This window comes from Lingula anatina, chromosome 8 (assembly GCF_051362555.1).
Source record: "Lingula anatina isolate TDL-2025a chromosome 8, LinAna3.0, whole genome shotgun sequence".
Taxonomy (NCBI): domain Eukaryota; kingdom Metazoa; phylum Brachiopoda; class Lingulata; order Lingulida; family Lingulidae; genus Lingula; species Lingula anatina.
This window is the reverse complement of record NC_141774.1, coordinates 15,954,151-15,975,890: the sequence shown is the minus strand read 5'-3', so window position 1 is coordinate 15,975,890 and position 21,740 is coordinate 15,954,151. Positions and strand designations below refer to the sequence as shown.

General features: G+C 35.4%; 1 protein-coding gene across 1 annotated transcript in view; it reads left to right on the top strand.

Moving 5' to 3' along the window:
* LOC106165733 (oxysterol-binding protein-related protein 1) overlaps nucleotides 1-21,740 on the top strand; it is a 52,187-nt gene that overhangs the window by 15,931 nt on the left and 14,516 nt on the right. Inside the window, exons 15-17 of the mRNA XM_087019469.1 lie at nucleotides 3,626-3,738; nucleotides 9,121-9,289; nucleotides 9,681-9,828. Of these exons, the coding sequence (XP_086875595.1) occupies nucleotides 3,626-3,738; nucleotides 9,121-9,289; nucleotides 9,681-9,828 (430 nt within the window). The remainder of the gene's footprint in view (nucleotides 1-3,625; nucleotides 3,739-9,120; nucleotides 9,290-9,680; nucleotides 9,829-21,740) is intronic.

Sequence of the window (21,740 nt, the reverse complement as noted above, 5' to 3'; positions counted from 1 at the left end):
AGGAGATTTTGTTTATTTCATTTGAGTTGTGACTGAAAATATCAATAGATTTTATCATGCAAACATTGGCAAAGATGCAGTCATTGTTTTCCAATTTGTAGATGTGGAAAATTACCCCATTTCCTTTGTAGTCTTCTTTCTTATCATTGCTATTTAGTTATATATATAGGCTGTGCTGTGTGAATGTAAAAATGAACCCACCACATGTCTACAATTGTGCAGAATAAAAATTAATGTAATATTTCTCTGACATTACATGATCACACACACACACACACACACACACACACATGCACACTCACACGCACACACCAAGCAGAGTATCCCTAACCATAGTGCTATATTCAGATTGTTGACCTAGTTTTAGTCTGGCTGTAAGCTATATTTCAACAGTGACAAGATAATATTCTAATGACACCCTTTAAGGAGGATTTATGACAACAGAGAAGTAAATATTATTACTAGTCTAAGTATTCACATTTTTCATTTGTCTTTCATAAAAAAAAGTCATTGTCAAAGCTGGTGTAACATGTCAATCAAAATTTCTGTAAAAGTTTCAATGAGATATTTCTGTGGTATAGTTAAAAATAGCATTAGATAAAGTGGATGCAGAGGTTAAAAACTGTAACTTTTGATTAAGTCATTCTTAATAATAATAAAAATAAAAATAATAATAATAATAATTTGATATGATGCATTCCATATATATATATATATGCCGCATTCTATTATTTCTGTGTAAGAAATACTGGCAATAATAAGATAATAAAATGATTGAAATTTAAACTACCATCAAAAATGCATCTAGTTTATTTTTGTTATCTAGCAACTGTAAACAACTATTTAATTTTTTAGCAGAAATGTGGTTGTTAGGCAGATACAGAGAAATTTTAAGATCATTATGGTTTCTGTCAAGTGAGGTGAATTCTTGAAATATATATATATATATATTTTTATAACCCATTCAGGGATGTTCTGATTTGGCTTGTCATATTCGTTTTAAGGTACGCAGTCTTTAACAATATTAAATAATGAATTTCAAATTTTTCCGTCACACTTTTACTTTCAGCTATTTATCTAAAGTGCAATTTTTCTTTTGTGGTAATGAACAAAATCAATAACTTTGGTGGTTCTCAAAACATTTTTTCTGATAACTCTCAGAATTTCGCTAAAACAGCTCAAAAAGAGGTTATTTGTGAAGATTCATATTGAAAATGAAGTTACCCAACTTGCAATATGTGAATAGTTTTGTGGGTGGAACTCCTAATTTTAGTATATTTACTTAATCAAATCTGATTAACAATTGATAACAACAGGGGATATATTTGGACTTCATTATTACTTAACATCATGAACCGAGCATTTCGATGATGTCATTACAATGGCTTTCGCACCAGTACGCTCACTTGCCATGTTGGAATGACCGACCATGTGTGTGCTATCCTTTTAACCCTGAAATATACATCGTGTCTAGACTAATTTCAGTATTATAATAACTTGATTGATTAACTTTCTCATTATTGATTGATTGTGAAAATATTATGACTTTCAAATGTTGTTATTCACAAGATACCTAAATCATTATCTTAGAAGGTATTGGACAATCTATTATTGTACTAGTAACATAAAATATAAGATGATGAGTTTATTCACCAAGTCCTCCATAGGAACAAATGATAATGTTATGTCACATAGCCTAAGAAATAAATAATAAGCTCGTAAACTGCTTTTGGATTTGAAAATGGCTACCTAACTTTTGTTTAACTTGAAATTTGGATGAAATTTTCACCTGACAAGCACAGAATATTCATTTTTATTTATTTATTTATTTATTTATTTATTTATTTGGATGGGGCTTTTTGTAATATGATAAGGCATGTGAAATTACTGTGTAGAGTTTTAGTCATGATTTTTCTGTGCCTTTAAAAGTTTTTTCACAAATATTTAATAGTGTCGGTTCAATTTTTAACCGAAGCAGAATAATACTGTAACAATTTACACCCCTCCTTTATACTACCCCTACCCCTCAGTAAAATTCTGTATCAACCAGGGGAATTTCTTCTTTCTTCTCTTTCCTCACACACACACACACACATACACAAACACACACACACACACACGTTCAATGCACCCACACCCCATTAAGATTAAAATCAGGCAATGACTTTCAGCATGTGTATATATCACTTTTGACTTTGTCCTTAATGTCACAGTGGCTTGTTTTCTGAAGGTTGGGTGGCCTTGAGACATGCTTGGTAAGTATATATAATAGCATGTCAGAGTCCATAGAAATACAAATAATACCAGTTCTTTTCATGGACCTGGTGGATTGCATATGAAAGAAGGAATATTTGAGCAGGGCTGCGATAAACATACTTTTAATGTTATAGTAGAAATAGGATGCAATTTTTTGATATTTTGAATGGTTTCTTTATTTGTCTGTATCTGTATATGCTAGCATTTGTTAGTCAAGTATATGTCTCTTTATCAAAATGGATGTTTGCCCGTCTGCTATTGACTGATAAAGGTAGGATAAAAGTACAGTTTATATGAAATCGGGGTCCTTTGTACTCCTGTGCAATATATACAACTGTTTCATGTATTGATGCATGTACAAAAATGCAGCACTGTGTTAAAATGGAGTTAGATCTAATTACTTAAAATGAACCTTTAAAATGAATATTAAAGAAAATAATAAATTTGAAATAACATAATGAGTTTTTCTTTCTTTTAAAAGCTAAAAGTTCATGAATAGGCATGATTTTATATTGTTACATATATAAGCAGTTGGCTTCCATAGACATGTGTGCCATTTAAACAAGGGACTTTTATGAAAGATATAAATCTTCATGCCTGATTGGTAACTTAGGAAACAGTTTCATCTCTTCAGAAACAATTGACTTACTTTTCAGCATAACGTAAGAGACAGTGAAAAAGTTTCAAAGCACATATTAGTTTTTAGTACAGGAACATGGAGTACATCAGTACTGTCACAGTTGTCGTATTAAGTCACTGTAGTACGAGTAGATGACCCTTTAAAGTAAACTTGTTTATGTAGAAGTAATTGTATAGTAATCAGCTTATCTTCTCCACTTTAATACGTATTAGCCTAATTCTGCCTCTATGAACATGGGGAGTCTGTATTTGGTCTGTTGTCTGCATTTCTCGTTAATTATTACAAAGCTGAATGAAAAACAACTCTAGTGGGCATGCGTAGGATGGCCTTCAGATAATGGTCACAAATATGCTTTGGGTAGATAATGGTATTGACTGGCAGACTACATTTTCTTATAATAATAACAACAAACTGAATGACTGAACAAACAAATGAATGAATGAGCAAAGAAATAAGGAAAGAAAAAAGATAAGAACCAAATTCTAGAGATTAGAAAGTTTGAGAAAGTAAAAAAAAAAGAGGTTAAAAAATCAGCCCCCCCCCCAAAAAAAAAAAAAAAAAAAAAAAAAAAAAAAAAAAAAATGAAAATGCTGATAGCAATAAAAAAAAAGAAAATTAGATTTAAAAAAAAAATAGAAACTGAACTTTGACATACCCAACACAATCTCCAGATCACACCTAACACAGTCTCCAGATCACACCTAACTCATTGTTTTCACTTGATTTCAGGCACAGTCCAACATGTCCAGCTCCTGTCACAGTTCCAGCAGATAGGGACAGCCTCCAAAGACATGTGCAATGCCTTGACCCACTGTATGACATTGTTTAAACAGCAAGAGGAGGTGAGTACTGTCACATCTGACACAATATTGTCATCTCAACTAACACAATGCCTTGACTCACTGTATGACATTGTTTAAACAGCAAGAGGAGGTGAGTTCTGTCACATCTGACACAATATTGTCATCTCAACTAACACAATGCCTTGACTCACTATGTGACTCAGCAAAAGTCCCCACAGAGTTGGATGAATCTACGTAGACCATTGGTGTCTATGAAAATGGGGTCAATCCCACTGTTTAAACAGCAAGGAGAGGTGTATCTCACCCGACACAATTGTGTCATCTCAACTAACACACTATCCTGACTTTTATATGACAAGACATGAATTCTAGGATGATGTAAATCCGTACTAAGCCAATATGTTGTTTGACACTGGGTCTCCCTCATTTAAGAGGCAAGCACTGTCACAACTAACACAATATTGCTTTCAAAAAAAGTAATTATTCTGAAGTGTCGAATAATAGTGCCTACCGAATAATTGTGCCTCCGGAATATTTTCCGAAATTTATAATAATGCCTAGCGGAATAATTGTGCCCCCTGGAAAATTCTCCATATTTAATAACAGTGCCTAGTAGAATAATTCAACATTCAACAGTATTTCCAACTGGCACAATGACTGCCAAATAATTGTGCTGTATGGATGTTAAGAAAATTATTAATAGTGCTGGGGAAATAAGATCGTGCCAGGTGGAAAATTTCCGGAAAAAAATAATTGTGCCGGCACTATTATTAGGCACTTCAGAGTAATTAATTAATTAATTAATTAAAAATAAAAAAGGCAGTGTCGTCTTGGTTCATTAGATGACTTTTAAAACAGATGCCGCAGGATGATAAAATGAAGGATAGACTTTTAAGTAGCATTTTTACTTGATTGTTTCAGTGGGAGCGAGAAATGTATAAATTTCTCTCCCAGACAGGTGCTCATATTTCCCAGAATTGTTTAAGTATATCCCTGACTGTTCTGGATGTTGTTCAAGATAATTGCTGACCAGATGAACCCATCAGTATCTATAGAAAGATCCCAGAGCCCTGAGTTTCAAAGTTTATAAGAATCTACTCACCTCATATCAGCATCCCTGTGCAGTTTGAAATAATTTGTGAATTCAGGGTGCAAGTGCCAGTCTGTCATTTCTGCTGGTTTAAGAACCATCTGAAGGCATGCTGAAAACACATTGATAAGTCTCCAGGAGTCTATGAAACTCAGGGTGCTTTCTCATACCTCAATCTGTCCCACATGTACTTTTCAGGTAAATTATATAAGTTTAAGTTTTGGAAACATGGTGAAAATAGATTGATACTCTGAAACTCTGGTTGCTTACCAGTACCTCAGTCTATCACTGTTTTTTTTAGGCATATTATATAAGAACCATAAAAGATTTGGAGGCATATTGTTAGTAGAGTGGTTAGTGTCTAGTTAATTCTGATGTTCAGGGTGCCCCTATATAATAGAACTTATAAGATATATCTAGATATCATAAAAAAGAAAAAAAATCTCTGAATGAGTTTCACATGTAGACATTCCAGTCAGCAGCATATCTGGAAACCATTTCACAGAAAGCTTTCTGGTTTTGGAGGTTACTACTTGACTGCTGAAAATGGATAGCCAACTATGTCAGGTTGACTGTAAGCTGGTTGTATAAGAGCGCTATATATATGTGTGGTTGGGCCATAGTAAATGTACTGTAGTTTAAATACCATAACAGACTATTGCCACCAATGGGAGTGAAAATGGCAAGAAAATCACTATGCTCTTGGAGATTGTTTAGAATATTAACAAAAATTGGAGGTAAGCAGTCTTTTATATTTGTCAGGACCGATTTAAATCAGTGCTGAGATTTTTTGGACCATCAGCAGATTTTCGTCTATTTGGGAGCCAAAAATATCAATTTTGAGATCGAGGCAGGTGGTCTCCTGGACCCCGTGCCATATTTTAAGACTCTTACAGTAAACGCGGTCATCTCATCCCTATTTAATATTAAATATATAATATAATGTAAATCTTACTGTTTGACCAGCTTGTAAATCCTATATAATTTGATATAAATAATGTGTATATATATATGATCACTGTGCCCTCATTGCATTATTCAGTAGGATGGGATATTTATAGGAATCCTCATGTCAGTTATTTGCTCATCTTGTGCATTATAAAATGAGGGTAGGGAATACCTTTTGCGTGATTTGCCTTATTTTTTGAGCGTGATGCGTTATTTGAGCCTAATATTCTGCGTGAAACGTGATTCAGGAATTCTTGGTGATTGACCTGAATATATCTTCTTTATTGGTGACTGAGCTGTTTTAATTCTTGGTGATTGGTGACTAAGGGGGGTATTCCCTACTAAAATGTATGCTGTAGTAATGTATGGTAAAAATTTAGTTGCTTTAATAATCATGTAGTTGAAAAACATAATTTATGCATGTATGGATGTGCATGCACGCACACATACACACACATGATCAGAGAGAGAGAGAAAGAGAGAGAGAGAGATTTACTTTACACATCTGTCTCTCTCAGACGCTCTCTCTCTTTCTCTCTCTCTCTCAATTTGTTGTTAAGAGATTTGCAGCCTATGCAATTACTACTACAGCATTGAGAATGCGCAGTAGTTAAATTCCTGATCAAGGTCTGCTTGAATATTGTTTCAAGACAAGAAAAACTATGGTAAAACATAATGTTTGTGAGGTTGATTTTGGTCTAAAGCCAATTAGTTGCCTGTAAGAAAGTAAATGCCACAAAATACATTGGAACTGCTTAAGCATGTGGCATTAGTCACTGGAGTTACATGACTGTACTAGTACTAGGAAATCTGAGTGGGAATTTTGGAAATATTTAGTGATGATTTACAAATATGCTGGTGAGATTATTTGGATAATTATTTATAAATTTAGGTGTTCTTTTAATCCAGGTTTTAGTCCTGAATTGTCATATTTTAAGCAAGCATCATAATGGCAAAAAAAGTTCAGTACTATCATGATAATAATAAATGCAAAAAAAAATAAATAAATAAATAAATAAATAAAAACTAGAGAGTACTCTGAGTGTGCAGACCTTCCCCCAGAGAATAAGACAATGATAAAATCTTTCGTAAGTATTACTCAGATTCAGTTGTCACTTAAATCACTTTTTTTCCTTCTGAATAAATGTCTACTTTGAAACATTCCATCAAATCTTATGTCAATTGTCTATAAAGAAACCGATGCTTAAAAAGCATCTTCCAGAGGTTAAAATATATAAAAATCAATCTTCAGTGTCCCCCCCCCCCAAAAAAAAAAATAAATAAATAAAATAATAATAATAATAATAATAATAATAAATAAATTAAATAAATTAAATGAACAAATCTCTAAAATTGTCCTCCATGGTGAACCAAAAAAGAGGCCACAAACAAATAAACAAATAAACTCACAATCAGAGTGGAATGCTGAATTTCCATGGCTTAGCCTGAAGAGAATACATAATTCACCTGAGCATACATATATACAGCCTGCCAGATGGTAAAGAACACCTGTTACCAGGACAGAGAATAAAGGTTTAGGTAAAAATGGCTGACATTGAGTGGCTCAACACAGGACCAAGACTTGATCACATTGATCTACCGGGAGTACACCAACGCTCTGTCAATTTGAAGGTAATTTGAAGAATCTGAGATGATGAGTGTTCAGAATTTCTGTGATTTTTTGTTGTATTTGATAGGGTAGTCTTTGTATTATCAGCAGCTTAAATCAAAGCTTTAAGTGGCATGTGGCAAGTCGTATTCTGCAGTTACTGTACTTAGGTGATGCCACAGGTTTTGATAGGTTTCTCATGTTTTTGAGCTAAAATGGGTTTTTCCCATTATAATCACAATCATTGCTCAGACAGTGATATTCTGGTGTCTGTAATTAAGGACTCACCTGGCTTATTAAATAAGACTGGAGAATCTCTCTCTCTCTCTCCCTCTCTCTCTGAATCAAAATTTAACGTAGGTTTTAAATCATTTCTAAGTTTAGGTGATTAATAAGGGGATAAAAAGGTCCATTTTAAAAGAGGACTGCCCCCCCCTCCTTGAAATTGTGAGCTTCCATAGGGTTCGCAAAGCCCTTGAGAGCTTAAATTCTTTTGTACATCCTTGCTAGTAGAACAAATTGAAATGAAAGCCAAGTAGAAATTATTACACTATTTAGGCTATAAATGAATTCACTAAATCCAGTTACTAGTAGTGTTGAATATACACCGATATGCCACATTAAAGATTAAATCAGCATGTATACAGCCTGTCAGCAAATATTAATATATTATATAACAGGAACCGAAGGTAACCTACTTACAGTGCATATGGCTTTTTATAATGCTAATTATATAGATTATATACATGGGACCTGTAATTTTTTCATAAAAAGAGCCTCCCCTCCCCCCCCCCCACACACACACACACATACACACACACACACACACACTTTTAAGATTGCTGGCTACATGCCTTCACCTACTGTAGCAAATAGGGAACACTAATTCAGAAAAGCTGGGGAGATATTTGTTTTCAGAAAGGGGAGAAGTGTTATTCCTGGTGAGATATAGAGCCGATTTCACTCCAGTTGATGTGGGCATGCCAATTCAATACAAACAGCTGGTATAATATTAGACAAATAACTGGGGAACATTCCTGCTGTCAAAACATGTGTGATGTAATATTGCGTCTCTCCCCCTCCCCCATCATTAGATGTCAGAATGAGCAAGGCTGTAGGTAAAGGAGGAAAGCTCTAGGAAAAGCTTTAAAATTTACAATTTTAAGTTGTAAGAATCAGTTCTAATACTTCAAATCTTTTTGTTTTTGCATTGTATAATTGCTCTTTTTTGTTTGTTTGTTTTCTTTTTTCATTTGGAGAAATGCTGAAAAGGCCTTGCTTGCCTTGCTTATGTGAAAAGCTAAATGTTTGTGTGCTGAAATGTCTAAGCATTTTCAAGGACAAGCAGTATTTGAAATAATTTGCATAGTTAGCAGTGTTGTCAACATGACAGCAATCAAAATGTTTAGATCTACTGCCAATATAATTACATGTGCAAACAACAACAGTCTGTTTTAAACAATATCTAGTCGAATAACACAGGCCCATAGCCAGCAATTTAAAAAAGTTTTTTTTTCTTAAAAAGTGGACATTTTTCAATGCAATTTCTGAGTACCTAGCTTAAATTTTACGCTGAATGGACCTTTCCCCAACAAAAAAGGCAGTTCTTGCCAACCCCCCTGGCTACTGGCCTGATATCATGAAACAAACACATATCAACAATAGATAACTCCAGTATACAATTATACTTAAAGTACACATAAAAGTGCAAGTTGGCAACTTTGAATTAGGCTGTATGTTGCTCATTTGTTTTTATTTTATTTTATCGTTTCAGCTCCGTAAAGTTCAACTACAACAAGAGATGGAGAAGACGCGGGTGCTGCAGGAGGCGCTGCACGCACTCGCGACAGAGCACCACGAGCTAGAGCACACATTCCAGCGCTCCATGTCACCAGCAAGATATTACGACACAGATGATGATGAATTTTATGACTGTGACGAAGGTGCGTGGTATTTTTGTTAGACATTCTTAGACTGATGTCCAGTGCATTAGGTCCACGCATTGGGCATCATTCTCTCTCTTTCTCTCTCTCTCTCTTAACAAAAATATAGGTTTTCAGTTAAAATCTTGCCACTTATTCAGGAAAAAAAACAGTCTGATGGGGTTTGCAAGAGTTCGTGCAAGAAAAATCTGTTTCAGCAAATTTGCAAAAGCTTCTGAAATTTGTAGCAAATTTGAAACGGACTTCATAAGCATCATGAAATTCTTACTTGCACATTAGTGGGAAGAGTTTGCAACAGACCTGATTAATTTACCAAAAAAAATCTTTTCTCATTATTTAGCAATGAATTCCTTAAAGATGTTTTTGTAAATAAAATCAAATAACACTTCAGGTGAAGAAGAGAGATCTGGACGTTTTTCGGTAACAGATGATGAGACTACCAGCTTCAGCAACTCCACCTACAGTATGGCTCCAGAACCTAACAATCACAAGATGGCGCCACAGTACAAATGGATGCCCTACACAAACTGGGGAGGAAGGTAAGAGCATGGGAATGATTTCAGTGAATGTGTTGAGAGTTGCATATCTTATCCTTTATTTTTTAAATTTCATTTTACTTTGAGGGTTGGTCAGATGAACAGAATTTCAACCTAAAAAAAAAAAAAAAAAAAAGGTTGGATTTAGCAGTATTTTAAAACTGTATTAAACAGAAATTTTTATATGCAAGTGGTGGAACTGTTTTTGTCAACTTTACACCAAACTGCAACCCTTACACATCCAAGGCAAGCATGGAATAGTTGCAAACCTTCCCCGGTGTTTTGAACAGTGAGGTGGCAATCAAGAGGACTGCAGATGACTCTTACGCCACTCTCGGATGAGGAGAGTAATGCTATTTATATCTATGTTTTACAGAGAAATTTAGAAAAGAAGAAAAATCTCCCATCTTTATTTTATGTTTAAGTGGTTTTATAAGAGTTAAAGTGATTTTAGTGAAACCACTCATGATATTATGACAAGCTGTACTGGATGTGCTAGAATGTGTTGGGTATTCTCACCTGACGCAATGACTTCATTATTGTCACAGAATCATGAGCCACTTGGTAGTGACCACAACAGAAAACTTTATCAGCTATTTAATTATGTATTGGGGATATTGAAGTGGTAAAAACTGTTAGTTTTAGCTGCTCTTTGAAAAATTTATTATTGTTAAAAGCCTGTGGCACTTGCTGTTGGTTTGTGATTTTGGACTTGTAGGTAAAGGACCCAGCAAGTGAAAGTAGTGATTTTTTATCAAAGTTATTAGCTTGTCAGACCAGTGAAAATATAATTTTTCATTAAATATTTTATTTTCTTTTTTTATTAGGTTTCACTGTTTGATTGGAGATGAAAATTTCAGATTTTCCAGAAATCCTGTTATCTGGGTTTGGTGAAATGACCCCTGGACTCTCATAAAGAGCACCATAGACACTTACTTTTTAAGAATTTTTTTAAAGAATCCCTTTCAATTTTATAGTTTTCTTATGTCTCCTCTTCTGAGGAAAACTGAGCAGAAAATATTCAGGTGATAGGCAAGTTGTGTCAATGACTTTTGTGTTTTTTATTCAGTAACTGCATTGAAAGGTTGTGGTGTAAGCCGCCAGGTGTGATCTTTACCTGTCTCACTGGATGACATTTCCAAATGCAAATTAACTGAAGACATTACAGGGAACTGGGGTCCCTTTAATCATGATTCGATACCTGGCTAAGCTGTTGTATAAGTTAATGCTCTCAGGAGACCTCATTAGCCTGGATGTAAGCCAGCCATATCAATCCATGACATATGAAATATGTACACAAGCTTAGTAGAAGATTACATTTATGTCACCTGTAATTGTGACACTTAGAGTCCGAATTGCATACAGCCAATATAGTGGAATTTGGACAGATTACGCTGTATTTTTACAACTTTTCATGTATATTAATGTAAGTTTAAGTAAACTAAATGAAAAGTCTGTCATACTCAGAGCTGATCAAATTAAGTAACTCTTCTGTGTTGCTTGTCTAAAAGACTACAGAAAGTTACAGTATTCAAGTTTATTTTGGTGAGATATTTGATGACATGTTAAAGATACATAAAGGTTTGGCCAATGCTTTTGTCTGAACACACCTTATTGTGAGGCTCGTGACCTACCTCATTACAAGTGCACACTCAAGATACTCCTTCATTAGTTGTAACTGCACACCTGATCAATAGCCATAATCAAAAGGCATTGATTTTCAACTCTGGCCATGTCAAAGAGCTAGCTGTAATAATACTGATAGTCCAATAAGAGTGGCTTTGATTTAAGGCTGTCGAGAGAGAGAGAGAGAGAGAGAGAGAGAGAGAGAGAGAGAGAGAGAGAGAGAGAGAGAGATTTCCATTTTGACAATTGCCAGCAGGACAGGGGAGTAATGCAATGCATAAGCACATTTTGTTTAGGGTTATAAATTGATAAATGAACAGAAGAGAGTGGACAGAGATATTGCAGTCCTATTTAGCAGTTATAGTAAGGGGGGAGATACATGTACATAGCAAATTGACAGGTGGAAGAAGTTGTAAACCATGCAGACGTGCCTAGTGTTTATCCCCACAAACAAAGTGAAAAATTTGCAACAATATTGCAGCAAATTTGCTAATATGCAGCTATATTGCAGCAAATTTGTTGTAAATCTGCCGCAGTTTCACAGCAGGCCTGATATTTTGCTAAGGGGCCCTAATGTCCCAGTATCAGGACTAGCACCAGTACGTCCCAATGGTAATATTGTTAAATGGTATATAATGAGTTGCTATTTAAAGTGTGCAGAAATTGGATTACCCTAACACCTACATCTGTTAGAATCAATTCTAAGATTGCCTGTTAACTCTGTTCATTGACAGTTGATGGAAAGATGGCATCTTTTTCGCCCAATAATATTATTTCACTATCACGTCCTGATATAAGTGTTGAAATTTACAAGTTGACACAAATATTCAAAAGCGAATAAATGATGCAGAATGTGTCTATTAGGTGTTGTAGATACACACACACACACACACACACACACACACACACACACACACATGATTGTAAAGCACAATTAAGATAATCATATAAAAACAGCTTGCCGAAAAGAGGCGTATTAGACTTGCACTTCAATGGCTGTAGAGAGTGAACAGAAGGCCTAGGCTAGATACAACTTGTGTTCGTCCATGTTGTGTGTATATGAGACGTTATTTTTCAGGGGCAGATTCCGGGATATTTTCTGACAGTCTTACCAATTGACTTTTTTGATTTTTTCTCAATTTTGACTGTCTTCCCACAGAAAAATTAGATGTCCGTCAATGTGAACTTGAAAAATTCAGACCATCTTTCAGAAGACCCAGAAGATGGCCTCAATCCACCCCTGATTTTACCATGAAATTGAAACTGAAAGTCGACACAATTATGGGAAAAAATTAATTACTTACACCATGTGTCAGCAAGATAAAAGTTCTATACATAAGTACAAAGCACGAATAGATGTCCATGTTTGTATGAGATTGAACAAAGGACCCAGGTGTTATGCAGTGTTTTCATGTTTGTGCATGTCGTGTGTGTGTTTGTGAGCTATTGTACGTGTGGATCTTAGGTTCACAGCATCTGCTGTGGCATAATAAAAAGTTACGTGATGATGGATATTGACAAGCACAATGAAATTTGAGGAATGGCAGTTTACTGTGAAAGAAAAAAATCCATACCAACCATCCTTTGGTATTCGTGTATTTTAATACCTCATGAAAGCCATATCACGGAATTAATACTATTGTGATAGAATATCAAATTTAATTTTCACCAGAATTACAGATATTGTTGGAAACTGAATTGATTTCATACCATCCCAGATTAATTAAATGTGTGAATAAAGCAAGTTTTCTAATCAGTTAGCTTTGCACGCATTAAACATCTTATGATGTTTGAGTTGTCGTTTATTGCTGACAGTGAAAATAATGATAGTTACAATGATGATATTAATGAACAACTGATGATGGAATGTTTGAAGTCAAAGCACATTATTTACATGTGGAGGTGTTCTGCACAAACGCAGGGCTTTCAATTTGTAATATCTGTGCAGTGCCACATGATAGTTTTTGCTTTATAGTTATTGCAGAATGTTTTGCTATTAGTATAATTGAAGTATATAAAATAATAAATTATTTAGATAATGGAAAAACCTTGTCATCAGCATTGTATGTCAGAGACCAAGGATATGGGTAATAGCCATAAGCTCTTTGGAAATATGTTTACTAATTTTAGGCAAGAACATCAAATTTAATACTTTGAAACAAATAGATAAATCAATTTTTGGGAATTAACGAAAATCGATATAAAAAATGAGGCAATTGATTCTTTAATTAAATGCAATTACTGTAGCCATTCTTCAGTTGTTATAATAAAGGTACAGCCAAGTTACTCTGTAGAGAAGATACCATACTTAGGAAGTGGGACTGTGTATACCTCTGTTATCTATACCCTCCTGTACATGTATTTCATATCATTATGCCTTATTGAACCCCTTCTATTGATTTTTTTGTAGGTTGTTCACCTGTTCTTATATGTATTCACAGTGTCACTGCTTGGACTGGGTCCCATCATTGATTATTACAGCCCTGTACCATGGATGGAAGTGATATCAGTGGGATCTCGACTGTAAATATGGCGTCATTTCTTGGAGGGGCCTTATTGTTGAAAATCAAGGCCCTGTCCCATGCATAGAATAAAGTTTTGCTTGGGACCATAGTCCTGAAATTGTAATCAGTGCGTTAATGAAGCTTAAACTAGCTGGGCTCCTTTATTGATTTGTAAGGCCTTGTCCCATGTATAAAGCTAAATTAATCTGAGATGTTTTCTTGTGTACAGTCCATTGATGTTTTAAAGGGGATCCATCATTGATTTTCAAGGCCCAGTAACATGCATAGTTTTGTGTCGGCCCATTCGATGAACAATCAACTTTTGGCTCTCTTGATTGGTCAATAACACTCCGTGCTCTTGCTTCAGCTCTGAAAATCTTTGATAAGGATGGCGAGAAGGTTTAATTGTTTCTCGTAAGATGTTCAATACTCTGGTGTGACAACAAAGGCTGTTGGTATTGGGAATTGTTTGCGCAGTTCTGCGAGAGCATTTTAGGATATGAAGCTGGGAACTAGGAGAGATATTTGCTCTGGTTTCCGAAAGAGAAAGAGGGGGTTTCCTTGAATGGGTTTGTGGATATCAAGAAGTGAAAAGAAACTTTTATAAACTTTCTGGGTAGATTGTGACAACAAGGCAGAGAACTGTGGATTCAGACTTCTCTGGTGACCAAGGTATTCAAGACAGACTGGTTTACCAGCATCGATCTTAGAAGACGGTAAAGATGTGATGTCTTTTATGTTCCAGTTACTAATTTGTCATCTGTGAGACTTCTTGCATGGATCATTTATTCCTGCTGTCTCAGCAAGGCAGAGCTAGGCTGTTCATGCTTTAACTGTTGAATAATGAGTGCAGGCATCAGCACACTGCTGTATAATTGTTTAAAATGGTGAGAATTCTATCAACCATGCTTATAATACACTCGGTCACTAGTACTTGAAGATGAATGACTCGAGGACTGAATGAAGGACTAGAAGATGACATGAGAGAGGAGGAGATATTGGAGTGCATTGATAACTTTGTTTGTTGAGGGAACACATACAAGAGAAAATCAGGCTATTACTGGACTTGTGACATCCACTTATGAGGATCCGACATTTAATTTCTGTGATTTCGCACCACACCTTCACCCTCTTGAAACTGACAGGTGTAGAGTCTTTTCATTTACCATCCAAAGCTTGACATCCATGTGAAGAGATGATCCACTTCATTTGTTCAGCAATTGAGAGAGTGAAGCAGATTCATTTGTCATATCTTAATAGATCATTTGTATGTTAAAGCAGTCCTGGGATTGTTTGAATATTGTGCAGGTTCCTCACTGTTACACTGTATTATTTGAGAAGAAGTTTCAGAAAAAGCCCAGAATGGACCAGCAAGAGGAGAACTCAGAAGTGGAGACTCACAGGTTGGGTTACATAGAAATCATTTTACAAATCAACTTTTGACACTTATAACTTATTTCTTTGGGAACTGTAATAATTCTGATTGTCTTATCTTTGGATAAATACTCACCTGTATGGGCTGAAAATGAAATAATCTACTTTTCTTTTATTTTCTTTCTTTCCTCTTTCTTTCTTTCTTTCTTTCTTTCTTTCTTTCTTTTACTAATTTCTTTATTTGGGAAGCTGAAAAAAAGATTTATGGATACTGTCAAGGAGGATATGCAGGAATTGGGAGTAGAGCAGGACCTCTTTATTTTTCATTTATTTATTTATTTGTGCCATGTTATTTATAGGTGCTCATTTGAAGTAGAAACAAGGATGCTTACAGTGATAATCTTTCTGGAAGCCTCCAAATGTCATTTGTCTGATACAGGATCTGTTTTGCATTTGTTGTTTTCTGTCTTGGGAAATGCAATTTGTGGTTTCCATTTTTTTGTTGTTTCATTTTTTAAAAGGTCAGAAAGTAGACATCATGGTATTTTTGCAATTTAAATTGGAAATCCACTTTTTTTCTGAGTGGTTTTTCATCTTAAGGAGTTCCTGGTCCCCAGGTGTAAGGTCATCAAGCCATTTCATACTACTATTTTCTTTCAACCCCTGATAAAAGTGACGATGGTGATGTCAATTAGATATCCACTTCCTCCATGGAGAAATGGTGAACAATTAATTAGGGAGTCAGACTTTCGGATACTTAGGCAATTTTCTCTCCGTGGAATAATTACAATGGTATATTCTACATAAGGAACATGTGTCTGTCTTTTGTCCTTAATAATGTCAGATCAGGTTGATTACTTCCAGTTAGTGGATTGATTGCTCTGCAACATGCTGTGCATACTGTTACATTTGCTGTGTGTGTTGATTGCAATCAGTCTTTATAAGTGATTGCTTGGATGATATGTTGAGGACCTAAATAGTTGATTGTTTTGATCCGTTAATATTTCAGATAAATTTCTTTATGAATTTTTCTTTATATGACAAATATATCACTCAACATCTGAATCTGTTTTAAAACTGTTTATAAGCTAAGATTTCATTAAACGTGCTTTTGATTATATTTTAGCTACAGTAACTATAATGCAGAGTGTGCTGAATGATTGATATTTCTGTTCTTTAGGGTTTCCATGTTCTGCTGTTACAAAATAAAAGAAAACTGAAAGTGAACATATATTTTACATTTTTTATGATAAGTATGATAAAATAAGAGAGAGAGAGAGAGAGAGAGAGAGACGTCAAATACTTTCATTACCATACCTGTATCTCAGAGAAAGTTGAGTACTAACAAGAGTATTTAATGTTACACATACAAATAGTTCTGTACAAAAATCTATTTCAGGTTTTACTCCTTTTATAGTTGATTTCAATTGGGATTTCCTGTTTGGATTCCAGGGGTGCTGTTATTATTATAGAACTGAATAGGAATAATGACTAATGATTAATGGACTGATAATGTATTAATTAAGAAGTAAGATCAGGTGTTGAGCACATACTGAGTGTAGTAACCCAGGGCTGTAAATCAATTTTGTCCACTTTGAGCACAAGTTGTTGTTAGGTTTAACTTATTTATAGTTAGGCCAGACAAAAATATGGTGGCTAGTGTCAGTGTAACCAGGTCTTATTTAGAGGAAATCAGATTTTTTTTCACACTTTTTATTTAGATGAAAAAAGGCATTGGGCATTGGTTTGGTAAGTGGGAGAAATTTTACAATTGACCCCAAGAAAAATCCTTAATGTCCAGAATCACTGCCTCTGTGGATTTCACCTTATTTCTCCCTAGATGGGAAAAATGATAAAAAGAGTAGTGGTTATGCACCTTACACATTTCTGATCTGATAAAGATTCACTCTCATAATCAAGTAGAATTAGGCCAGTGGGGACTGTGAACTTGTTTCTGCATTTTCAAAATCTATAGCTTAATTTAAATTTAATATGTTTAAAACATTCTTAGAGTAGGTGATAACTTTCAAAAAGTTCACCTCTAACCCCAACAGAATCAATTCAATTTTTGACCAAGAATTAAAAATGTTGAAAGGTATTTCAAACATGTACCTGGTCTGTTCAAACACCCTGGTTTTCTAAGTGTACTGGAATCTCACCTCTTTTATCAGCATTGCGCCATTTTCATTAGCACCCTGAGTTTCACAGTTTACTGGAGACATCGTGTATATTTTCGGACTGCCCCTCACTTTGTCAGTATTAGTAACTGGAACGTGAATATAGTTGCAGGCAAGTGTCTAGTAAACCCTGGAGTTTCCAGTAAGTCCTGGAATTTCTAATAAATTCTGAAGTTCCTAATAAAGCTTGGGGAATTTAAATAAATTCTAGAGATTCTAGTAAAATCCAAGAGTTTATAATAAATCCTGGAGATTCTAGCTAATCCTGGAGTTTCAAGTAACCTCTGAATCTCAGGGTGATAGTCAAGTACCCAGAGAAAGTTGCCCTGTAGACTGTTATCAGAGTTTAGGGCAGACATACCTCCAGTGCTAGGCCAGGTGAGGGAAGGGGGATACAACATGCTAGCACAATACTGTACCTGCAACTGATGATCATTAAAAGAAACTAGTTATAATATTCATTGATCTGAAAAATTACTTATCATTCATTTGTCTTGATAAAATGGACTGATGTATCTCCTAATAGGTGAAAATAGAAAGTCTGAACAAAGGTTTTATGAACTGAATTTATGATCTAAGAGCTACAGGTGTCAGACTGATCACCTTGTTCAACAAAATTGATAGGAGAAATAGGAACTTTATTGTTGACTATTATCTCCTATGTTGTGTTATCCTCCTGCCCCCCCCCAATCACCCCTCCTAATACACACACACACACACACACACACGCACACACACACACATACACACACACACACGCACACACACACACATATACACACACACACGCACATCAGGCCCGTAGCCAGCAAATTCAAAAGGGGGGTTCTTTTTCATAAAAAGTGGACCTTTTACAATGAAACCTATGTGTACCTAGATAAAATGTTACCCAAAATGGACCTTTTCTTGACAAAAGGGGCGGTTCTTTCGAACCCCCAAACTCTCTCCCCCCTGGCTACGGGCCTGCACACACACACACCTGTCCACTTTCACTGTACCAGGTGAGCAGTGAAGGCTGTTACACAGGTAGGTGAAGATAACAAGTGGTTGCTATGGGATCAGTGGTGTGACTGGACCAAAATAGCACACCTGTCTGCAAACTGCAGAGTGCACTGGGATGTGGTGCCTTGCTGGAGTGGACTATAGCTAGGAGGAAATAATGTGCCAGTAACCTGCATCAGGAATTTCTGTGCTACGTGGTAGATATTTGGTATAGATGGAGAGAAATACATTGCTTTACACTTGAGGATATGCTTGGACACAGTGATTTAATATTTGCTCTAGCCAGGAAGGAAAAATTGTTTTGCACTTGAGGATATGCTTGGACACATAGATATGGGATTACTGTAACTAACTAGATAAATACCTGTAATTATAGGACTGATATGAGGAAAGGCAGTGACATGATGTTTTATATATAAAATATAAAAGTAACTGTCCTCACAACAGAACATACTGGGATCACAGACACCTAGGAGAGTTATAATAATGGTTATATATCAGGATTTGCCAGCTTTACATCAGGATTTGCCAGTATTTCATTATGTTTAGACCTGTTAATTGTTGAACATGTTTTATATATATCAACAATATATTACCATCTGGATATAATAGGAATGGATCCTAAAAAATGTGTAGAGTATGTTTAAATGCTTAGAGCCCTGACTATGTATAATATTAGTGACTGAGGATGTTTGTTTGCTGGCTGTGTGGTTTTGTGTAGGTGATAACATCTTCATGATATCCCTACAAGAACTTCATAGTGACGATAAAGAAATGAATAATTCCTAAAGAGACTAAATTACAGGTTTTATACAATTGAGGCAGGATGTTTCACCCTTTTCCTCAAAGGACCTTCATCAAATGACTGACTTATCGCCACAAGTTTTGTTTTTTTTTCTTTTTTTGAATTATCACAATAGGAGAGACAATGGAATATATATTTTACCAGCTTCATAGTGGTAAATAACAACTGGTTGACAAAGGCAGAGAATGGTGCAATATGTGCTGGGTTGAATTTTTTAAACTTTTCCACTGTCACAGATCAAATTAAGCTACAAGCATACTGTGTATAAGCATACACTTACAGTTTGGTTAAAGGAGGTCTGTGTGTTCTCATTATAGGAATATGCAGTTTAGAGTCTCTAAGCTTAATTAAGAAAACTTCTTTTAATGGACAACAATACCATCGATTTATTTCTCAACAGGAGTATTTATTTCCACATCAAATCTAGTTCAGACTAAGTGAACTTTTCAGCTGCTTACAGGGCATTGACACCTTGTCACGGAGCCTTCTATGCTGGAACCAGATCAGTCGATTACAATACACCATACCGACACGGCTCTGACGGGGAGATCTAAAGCATAGAAGAGGACATCACAATAGTGTCACACATAAATGACATTTAAATTTTAACGTCTTGGATTCCCAAAGTTACACAATTCAGCTATGTCACAGGCATTACACTTAAGGTAATTATGTTGAATGATGAAACTGTCTTTGGAGAATGTGCAACCAATAAGTCTTCATTAGTTTTAGCACAATTTTTTTTTTTTTTTTTTTTTTTTTTTTTTTTGTTGCAGAGGCTAAGAACATCTAACCATATATCTAATTATAAAACATTACGTGGGTTTTTAATTTCAAGAAGGGTGGCACATCATTTAAAGTGTCTTGTAATCTCAAAGGGATGGGTGTCTTTTATATACAGAAAAACATGACAGTATAATGAATGAATGAATGAATTCTTTTGGTGGAGGATGTCTGTCTAAGAGGTATTGTGATATTGTAATATCTCTGTAATTTTGAACGAAGGTAGAATTTTTTTCTCTTTTTTTTTTCAGTCAAATAAATAACATCTGAAAAGAGCAGTTTTAAAAATGCTCAAAACGCACCATGCAGTCGAGTTAATATCACATAGTCTAATGTTAGACATGCATTCAAAAGTTGATTATTGAAAATATTTAACATGAAAAAGTCTGACTTTAAAAAAGTGTGAATGATAACCATACAGCCCAGCATAGATAAATGTGATATTGATAAGGAGGTGGACATTGTGATGGAGTAGAGACATGGCATAGAAGACAGAGGACACCAAATTGGTTGTTTAACAGGAAATTACAAACAGGAACATTATAGATATGTGGTGGGAGGGGTGCATTGACATTTGTCTTTGTTCAGCTCCTCATACCCAATGAGCTTTCATGCCCAATGACTCCTCATGCCCAATGACTCTTCGTGCAAAGTTACTCTTCGTGTGTGTGTGTGTGTATGTGTGTGTGTGGTGTAAAAAAGGACCACAGCCGAGGAGGGGAAGGGGGATTCAGGGGGTTTGAATTAACCACCCTTTTTACAGGAAAAGGTCCCCTCTGGGTAAAATTTGATCTAGATACATGAAGGTATCATGGTCAATTGTTCACTTTTTCAGAAAAAGAACACCCCTTTTGAAATTGCAGGCCTGTGTGTGTGTGTTGTGGGGGGGGGAGGGGGGGGTCAAAAGAGGATAAATGTGGTCAGGGGAGATTCCAGTGGACCCTGTAGTGACTAGCAATTAATAAGATGTAAAACTGATAATAAGTTATTATCTCTAGGCTTACCCACAGGGTTTCATAATACTTCAGTTACGTAGATCTAGGGGTCAGGTAAGATTTACTGAGAAAGCCTTTTCATTCTAGGTATTGTTCCCACTAATTTCTAAAGCTTAGGGTGACCCCCTAATAACTAATAATACGTTTCAAAGCAGATAATACCTTATCATCTCTGGGATTACAGGTTGTTACTGAACCTCAGTGATATTAGTCGTCAAATTAAATTACCAGGAAAGTGATTTTGTACTAGGCACCATATCCTGTGTTTTTCTGATGGTCTCTCCTCTGTAATCTGGGATTTTACCCTCAGAAATTTACTAAGTACTAAGAATGAAGGGACATAGATCACAGGGTCTGTATATGTCCAGGATTACCCAGAGATTACGAGGAAAACATGGTGTTATTGAATAGTAGATGTTGTTTACCAAGAAAGTCACTCACTGTGGAAAATGATTGAATGCGTATTTGTTTATCTATAAGCTTGCACGCTACATGGCAAAAGGTAACTGTTGCTGTTAAATGTTGAAAAGTATCAGTGAAATGGTATGGTAAAAGGCAAAGGTTGGAAAGTGCTTACATACATTGGTAAAGATAGGCACCAATGCCTGATATATAGCACTGATGTACAGTAATCCCTCAATCTTTTCAA